At 34.7% G+C, this 9285-nt stretch overlaps 1 protein-coding gene across 1 annotated transcript; it reads right to left on the bottom strand.

Annotated features, from left to right (window-relative positions):
* Positions 1–962: 962 nt before the first annotated feature.
* LOC141317322 (nicastrin-like) lies at positions 963–9015 on the bottom strand (the record flags this gene model as incomplete). Its single annotated transcript, XM_073833063.1, has 9 exons — positions 963–1061; positions 1145–1247; positions 5020–5189; positions 5261–5338; positions 6764–6868; positions 7052–7204; positions 7319–7431; positions 8642–8792; positions 8870–9015. Coding segments are annotated over 9 exons (1118 nt in total), but the record flags the coding sequence as incomplete, so codon positions are not given.
* Between the last annotated feature and the right edge of the window lie 270 nt (positions 9016–9285).

Raw genomic sequence — 9285 nt, 5'->3', positions numbered from 1 at the left:
TGCCATGTGCTGCACTATACTGATAATAATAATTACAACAGCTCTATTAATACATTTATTATAACATTCTCCTTTGCTCAGCAAGGCTGCATTTTTTTGTACATTAAAAAACACATAACTGATTCAAAAAGGAGGTCTTAAAAATGGCCAAAGAATATTATTTTACTTATTAATTTTAAGTAACTTATTTAATACTTATTAAATTTAAGTTAAATATTTTTTTTGGTAGGCTATAATGTCTACTATAATGTTTAAAATGTAAATATAAAAAAAAAATAATGCTTTGGTGAAAAGCAAGAAAAAACTGTAAAAAGCAGATTTTGGCTATTTAATTCACGCAATGGTGAAAAAAAACTGGCTAAATAAATTGGGGGGAAAACTTTGGCCTTTGGCCCAGCATGTAATTTTGTTCAGCTTTGGCTTCAGCCAAGATTTTTCATTTCAGAGCATCCCTAAGAAACACAATAAGTATCTGAAACATCAACACATGCACTAGAGTCCCATTGTTTGTTTTAAGCAATAAAAGCACAAATGTGACCCTGGAGCATAAAACCAGTCTTAAGTAGCAATAGCCAAAAATACATTGTATGGGTCAAAATTTTGTCTTTACCTTTATGCCAAAAATCATTAGGATATTATTAAAATTGTGTTCCATGATGATATTTTGTACATTTCCTACCGCAAATATATCAAAACATAATTTTTGATTAGTAATATGTAGTGGTGTGATGAGACTCTTATCCCACGAGACTGGGTTTCAAGAAATCCTCAATTATGAAATGCATTGGGGAAATAGTATTTTATATACTGTTTAGCTTGTCTTCATTCATTTTGTGTAATATTGCTTTGGCAACACAATCATGTCCATAAATACAGAGAGAATGAGAGATTTAGTTCAGCCGAACAGAATGAGTCAGATCATGTGATCATGTGACTGTGTGTGTGTTGGTCATGTGACTCACGATCTTGGGGTCTGCGGTGATTTGGCTCAGGCTATTGTTGTCTCCTCCTGCCTGCATGTAAAGTGAGCGAGCGACTAGTGTGGCCACTTCAGCCAGAGACTAAAACACACAGAAGGAAGAGCTCAGATGAGTTTGATCACACTGACTCGATCACAGTAAGCACATGCGGAGGAGTTACGCACCTTGGCCTCTTCTGTCTCGTACACCAGCTGCTCATCTGGACTCAGGTTGGGTGGATACGTGAGGTTCATGTTCTCTGCATCATCGTACATACTCTCATAGTACCTGTTTAGGTACAGATGATAAAAACACACAAATTGTGGTTTCAGATCACTGAAATATGACAGAAGAGCTCTTCTGAACACAACTGAGAGTTTATATTAAAGCATAAAATCAATATAATAAAGCAAAGCACATGCACAATTGTATACATTAAAAGCAAGAGTTTGGCATTGGTGGGGATGGCAGACGACAGATATTTAATTGTTAGAGCAAAATTATTGCTAGGGACAATTTTGTAGGAACATGCTTTAAATCTATGCTCTTGAAAATCATAAAAAGTGACGTTCGACTTTGTAAACTATAGCTCTCTCCTTAAATATGAAGAGGTTAAATAATGGATTAATGAGTTCATTGAAATTTCACAAGCTTATGGACGTAATTATTTGGCGGTTATAGACGAAAAAGGGTTTAAGCATGAAAACAGTAAGTGTAATACTGCTTTAAAAGTATTGTTTTTCCCCAAAAAATTTTATTGCATTTTTGTTTTGTTTTTCTGAGCAAAAAAATAAATATCATGCATTTTTTGCTAATTTACAGAAGACAACCACTAAAATGTCATTCAGTGTAACAATCTTGAAAAAAATGGACATATTAAAAGACTAATTACTTTCACCCCAAATACTAGTTAGTTGTAATTCTACATTTTTAAAATGTGTCACCATCCAAGGTTTATCCACTAATTTTTTACTCATTTAAAACACAATACATGTGTTAATATGCTCTCGTATTCTTTTATATATTTCAATAAAGTCAGAATAAGCATGTTGTTTGTATTTTTACATAAATATTGTGTTACACTGAATGACAATCCGTGTTAATTTTGATTTAGTTTTAGTCATAGTCTTTTGACTAAAATGCCATTTAGGTTTAGTCATATTTTAGTCATCTGAATTGTTTTTAGTTTTTGGTCGACTAAATATCGTAAGATTATCGTAGATTTAGTCAGCTAAAATCGAATGGGTTTAGTTACAGTGTAATGCATTTATTAAACATTTCTCCAAAATTACCAAACTCATTATGTAGGTTGCATATTAAGGTTTTATCATGATAAACACAGATGTAACTGTTGTGATATGCAACATGCTTTTATATTAAAATGAAACCACTTCTCAAAAAAACAAAAAAACATATAGGCTAATTATCCATTCTTTATAACAACTTGTTTACCACATTCTTCATTCTTTCAAACAGACATTTATTTCTAGAAATACATTTAGATTAATCTAAGGGCTACTAAAGTGACTCAGTCAAGAGCAATGAGTGATTTTCTGTCTTTCTTTTGTTGCTTGCTTAACATCAATGCCACAGACAGCAACTAAATTACGCTGTGGTCCCTTTAAATCCGAACGCACGATTCAATGCACTGATCCACGTCTGATAGTCTCCCAATCGTTTACGTTCATCTAAGATGTAACCGATTGTTTACGTGAATGCTCATCAAAACGGGTAATACAACATTATTTTTTTGTGTATTTCTCCGTGCATGAGACGCGAAAGATTGTGAGAGGCGCTCAGAAAACCGGACCGAATTAAGGTCTCTTATGTGTCGTCAAATTTATCCATATGTCTGCTCTTCTCTTACTCCCAGATATTGAGATTTGTTAATGTTTTATGAGACGTGCAACAGAGGTATGCCAGCTTTTGTTTACGATTTATCCCACAGAATATATCAATAGGCTATGATACAGTTCATATATGTACGTATCTAACCTCTTTACCACGCAGCAGACTCGTTCTGAATGAATCTTCTCTGAAATCGTGCCTCCTTAACCTTTTCATCTCGTTTTTCTTCGTTGACGAAAATGTCAATAGATTTGTCATAGTTTTTGTCATTCAAAACGAGTTTTCGTTTCGTTATCGTCTTGTTTTCGTCAGTGAAAAAATGTTAACACTGATGACAATGTAACATTATTTCAACTAAATTTGTACTTTTTATTCTCCAAAAACGTATACTTTCCTTACATTTAATGTGCTTTCTGTGGTTTTTGAACTGCGTGAATTTTGTGTAAAAAGATATTAAAGGTAATAAAAAAATTAAACAACTATCTTTCACTAATTCAAGTAACTCTTCAGGAATATTGCTATTTTCAAGGGTTTTCCAGGCCTTGAATTTCAAAAAGTCAAAGTACTTCAAGCACTTTTAGCACTATGAATCCTGGAATAATAATTAAACAAAAATGAACAAAAAAACAGTAAAAAGAGTTTTAGATCACGTCACACCGACATCAAAGAAACAATAATAAATCATTACATGATTTAGCTGATTTGAATGAGACATTGGGCTTTTATGGAGGAGCGAAGGGCGGAATGGGGCGCAATAATCATTTTCTCTCGATTACTGTATTTTCAATATCGCTTGAAGCCGAAATCGAAGCTGAATTTCGATTAACTGCACAGCCCTATTTTTTTTTTTTCAAAGTTCCATACAATTTCAGATTTATTAACACTAGGGGTGTGACGAGACACTTATGTCACGAGAACGAGACGAGATGAGATTTTTTAAATTTTTTTAAAGAAATCCTCAATGATGAAATATATAGGGGAAAATAGTATTTTATTCAACAAAAAAAATACAAAATGCAAAAAATACGTAGGTGCATTTTGATATGAACTTTATGAAATTAAACTTATTTTAATGAACTGTATGCCGTATAAACATGTAAACTAATGCTGCGTGATTTTTTTTTTTCTTAATGAATTGGAGATCACGATTCTGAAGAAGAAAAAGGATTAGGAATCTAAACAAAATTCCGTAATTTACTAGTGGTTCTGACAGAATGTTCAATGCTTAAGTCTATATTTGAACAAAATAAAAATAAAATTAAATGAAGGAGCCTGTGTCTCAATTAATAAAGGCTTGTTTCACTATTGGAATCTCTTGAATGTATAATAATTCAATGACAAATACAAGGATAAGCGTTACACTAAATACCTGTTAGAAGATACTTTTGTTTTGATCACTACTGTAGACAATGACCCCCGGTTTCACAGACAAGGCTTAAGCCTAGTCCTAGACTAAAATGTAAGTCTGAGCTGTTTCAACTGAAATAAAATTGCACTGATTGATTTTAAAATATATCAGTGCCTTTGTTTTGTCTCAAGATGCACACCAGTAATGTTTTTTTCTAAGCATGTTTATAAAAATTACTTAAATGTCCTAATTGAACTATGGCCTAATCCTGGCTTAGTCTAAGCCCTGTCTGTGAAACCGGGCCTGAGTGTTTATACCCAAACTATAAGCTTTTATCCCGGTACTTATGTTATTTAAATGTCTGTAACAAAGAAATAATGATGATTGTGTGGTTAAAAAGACTGTGTTGCTTTCTGAAACCGCAGCAGTAAGAATGCAGATTTGAATGTCTTCAATCACTTTCAGATGGTTAGCGTCAGCGTTGGGCGTGCAACAGTTTTAATAGACACCGCTGAATCTGGTGTTTGAATAGAGAACATGATATTTTAACTATAAGTCATGCAGCTCTAATGTAAAAACTGCAAAATGTATTGCCGTGATATCGTCACGTTCTCACGAGACCAGTCAGATCTCGCAGGACACGTCGGAATATCGCGAGGTCTCGTCACACCCCTAATTAACACCTAAAAATCCCATCAGGAAATGAGATGAGAAATCAGAATAAGTTAGGATTATCATTATTATAGTTCCTGAATGATCATGCAGAGAATCAAGACTCTTCAGCTTCAAGAGCGTGATTTGATCAATTACGATTAACTTTGAAACATTAAAAAACAAAACCACAGATTAATTCTAAATTGAGACCTGTTGTTGAACGATGCCACATGGTCTGCCAACACGAGGCCGGGGATCTGTCTGGCTCGCAGGAAGCGCTGGAAGGACGAGGGTGGCAGCGGCTGACTGACCGATGGGTGATCCAATGTGAGGTTTAGACCAGCAGCAGCAGATTTCACATTGTTCATCAAGATCGACACCTGACAGAGACAGGGAGAGTTAGATAACGGTTGAGAGAAGAGAGAGAGAGTTTTCTCTCCTTCTTACTCACCTCTGCATCCACACTGACGTTGCGGCGGGATACGGGGTCAGAGTGCATCCAGAGGTTCTGCCCACGGCGCAGGCCCATCTATAAACACACAGGAAACATGTTACTAACATGCAGCATTTACAACATAACATAAATAATATTGTTATTGTTATCAACAATAAAATAATAAAATATAAATAAATTGATACAACAATACTAATATTAATAATATGATTTTGGGTAACTTCGGACAGACCTCTTTTCTAAAGACCCCATTACAACATTTTTATAAAATGTAACATTATAGTTTTTTTTTTTTATATCTTCTCAATCATTTAACAAACAAATTGATCGACAGCAGTGGTTCTACAGGCAATAGGGGCTTTGTGTATAGTAAAAATATTTTAAAAATCTAAAATTATTTTTAATCACAATATCATAAAATCTACAAAAAACAATATTCATTTCTTTTTTTAAAATTATATTAATTTCAAGACTTTCCCAGGTCTCGAAATATGTTATTTTAGTACCACTGAGATACTATTATATTTGCTAATATTTTTGATTCAAGCTTATTTTTCATTTTAAGTTGAAGTTTTGGTAATTGTAACATGCATTTTTGTTGCTTTTATAAGTTTTCCTTTTTTAAATATATTTTTATATAGGTTTTATTTCGGTTTTAGCTATTTTAGTACTTCAACTTTCAATGAAAATGTGTATGTGTGTTAAATTAACATAATACAATATAAAATAAAACAAATAAATAAATGTGTGTGGTTTTTTTTCTTTTTATTAGTGGGGTCAGAAAAATAAATTTAATTCAAAGTTGTCCGGATCTGATGTGCCTCCGTTTACCTTGTCTAATAGGTGCTTAAAATTTGTCAGCCAATGGCAGCCATGTTTTTTGAGATACGCAAATGTCCTTATAGACACTTGTGGCACTTTGGACCAAGACCGTGTACAACGATCTTCATGTTGATAGGACAAATGGTTGCCTAAATAAAACCAGTTTGGCAAAGATAGCTCATTCCTTTCAGGAGTTATAGGCTTTTTACTAAAAGTGTCCCAGTCTCTTTCCAACATTCTGCCATCCCTTTGCAACGGCGAGTCGAAAGTTAAACTTTTTTTGTTTGTTAATAATTGATATTCACTCTCCAGAGAATCTTCCTGCACTGGTTTGGTTTCGATCGGGTGAAAAACCTAGGAGGAGTTTGCAGAAGTTGCACCAACATAAGACACTTGAGGCTGCGACTGATAGGTTAGGAGTTATGAATGACTTCGTACTTTTGATCGCTGTAGCGCCACCGTCAGGCCGATTGGGACGAGCTTTGGTGACGTTGACGGCGGTGTGAGTACTACCATCCCTTCAAGTTTCAAGTCTCTACGACTTACGGTTTGGTCTGAACGATCAGTTTTACGTGGAGATCGCTGATCTGTGACCATTCTAATGATAGCAATAGGGTTTCAGCGCTACACACTTGAACCCCTAATAAAAAATATAAATAAATTTAGATGTATTCATACCTGCCCAATTTCCAGCATGGAGTGCACATTGTTCAAGTTAATAACAAAATCGTTTTTTTCCATGTCATACACCATTTTTGAGCTGCCAATGTAGTCAAAGGCTTCCTATGAGAGAAGGAGAGCTTGTAAAAATTCAAATTAATCAAATACATAATCATATATACTGCATAATGTGCACTAGTTTTATAACAAACAGGTCAAATGTGTATCAGTGAGTGGTTACAAATGTTATCGGCATAATGTTAAATGCAATTTTGTATCAAAACGTCTTCACTTCACTACACTGACCCCTTGGAAGAAAGTGAAGAAGATATTGCGAGGAGGCGGAGCTTCTTGAGTGACAGGATAGAGCGCTTGAATGGCGGCCAATAGGGTGACGATTCCAGAGACGGTGCCTTCGGCCGCCGGAGCCTGTTCCCAGAAAAACGACCTGCCATCGAGCTGAGAAAGAAAGACTCAGTGTTTAGTTTATAGCTGAAAACCTCTAGCGGACCTGAAGATTAAGGAAAATGAGCGCATGTGTTATTTTCATTAAATATTATGTGTATTTCTCACCCTTGTCGCTGCGATGACGACGCTCTCGTTGGCTGCGTAGCCCTTAGCGCTGCTGTTGAGGGGCCGAGTGGACGTCCAGACGTTAAAATCGCTCAGTGGGTCACACAGGACCTCTGATAGAAAGAGACGTGGGGAAAATAAATATCATTCAATAGACGCTAATAAACAATTTCTTAGGAACCGTAGGAACAAAACTACACCTGAAATGCATAGAAAAAAATTCCATAGATTAAAATCGAAAACTACAATAATTAAAAAAATATTAATTAACAAAATAAAATAATTATAAAAAAAATTATGTTGAATGTTCTTCAAGTTATTTACTGGACAAGGATTTAATGACAAGGATTTTTATATAGTAAAAATATTAAAATATTTTTAATCAATGTCCAAAAATTAACATTCATGAAAATATTATTAAAAACTTTTCCAGGTCTAGAAACCTGTTATTTTAGTACCATAGATATACTACTATAATTTTTGTTAATATTTTTGATTCAAGCTTATTTTTTTTCCTGCTTTCATTTGAATTGAATTTAAAGTGTTAGTATATTTACAGAAATTAGCAGCAAAAGAAGTATAATAAAAAAATATGTAAATAAAATGAAACAGAAAATGCTGAATGTTCTTCAAGGTTCCTGCTCTTCTTAATCAGTTATTTTCTGAAAAAGGATTTAATGACAAGGATTTTATGTATAGTAAAAAATATTTTTAATCAGTGTCATAAAATATTATGAGTTTAAAATAATTATTTAAAAAAAATTCATCGACTTTTCCAGGTCTAGAAATCTGTTATTTTTTTCTGTTTTCATTTTAATTTAAGTTAAAGTTTTAGTAATTGTAACATGCATTTTTGATGCTTTTTTAAAATATATTTTTATATAGGTTTTATTTCAGTCTGATACATTTCTCAGAAAACAAAAAGTGCTTATCTTTTGTTGTTTTTGCAACACAAGTCCAATCATGTGTCTAATGTGTGTGTGTGTGTGTGTGTGTGTGTGTGTGTACCTGGTATTCATCACGTTGTGGGGACCAAATGTCCCCACAAGGATAGGAATACCAGTAGATTTTGACCTTGTGGGGACATTTCTCAGGTCCCCATGAGGAAACAGGTTTATAAATCATGCACAATGAGTATTTTTGATGAAGTAAAAGTGTGCACAATCTCCTGTGAGGGCTATGTTTAGGTGTAGGGTAGGGTTAGGGTGATAGAAAGTACGGTTTGTACAGTATAAAAACCATTACGCCTATGGAATGTCCCATAAAACATGTAAACCCAACATGTGTGTGTGTGTGTGTGTGTGTGTGTGTGTGTGTGTATACCTGGGTTGATGCTGAATCGGTTCTGCAGGTCCGTGCGTCTCATGCACGTCACGGTGTCGGTCACTGCATGCATGTGTGAGAAGAGCTGCATGGCACACAGCGGATACTTAGGAGCGCTTCCGTTCACACGCAGGTTGTGATCCTCATAACACTGCAAACACACACATTTGCGTGTCATACAGTGGTGTGATGAACACCTGCACACACACCTACGAGAGAGACACACACCTTACGGATGACCTGAGTCTGATTCTCATCTTTCAGAGCAAACACTGGGAAAGCAAAGTCTTCATAGGACAGTCCGTTCCCGAAAGGATTCCACACGGTCGTGTTACAGTTCGCCAGCTCAGGGGCGCTTCTCTCAGAGTACACACCTGAAACATGAGAAAACAGCAATCATGCACACTGAGCTTCACATTTATGTGTTAAAACCAGTCACCATTTCTTTAGCTTTCCTCATATTTACAACTAAACTATATTTACAAATATTACAACTTATATGTGACCCTGGAGTAGGGCTGGGCGATTTTTCCGATTTTATCGATTAATTTGAATTTAATGTTTTGTCATGATTTTATTTTTTAGAAATCGAGGAATCGCGATTTTTAATAAAAATATTACAAAACGTTAGGATTAGACACTTA

The sequence above is a fragment of the Garra rufa genome, unplaced genomic scaffold (assembly GCF_049309525.1).
Source record: "Garra rufa unplaced genomic scaffold, GarRuf1.0 hap1_unplaced_728, whole genome shotgun sequence".
NCBI classification, from domain to species: Eukaryota; Metazoa; Chordata; class Actinopteri; order Cypriniformes; family Cyprinidae; genus Garra; species Garra rufa.
The sequence above is the reverse complement of the archived record's forward strand: the minus strand, read 5'-3'. Positions and strand labels throughout refer to the sequence as shown.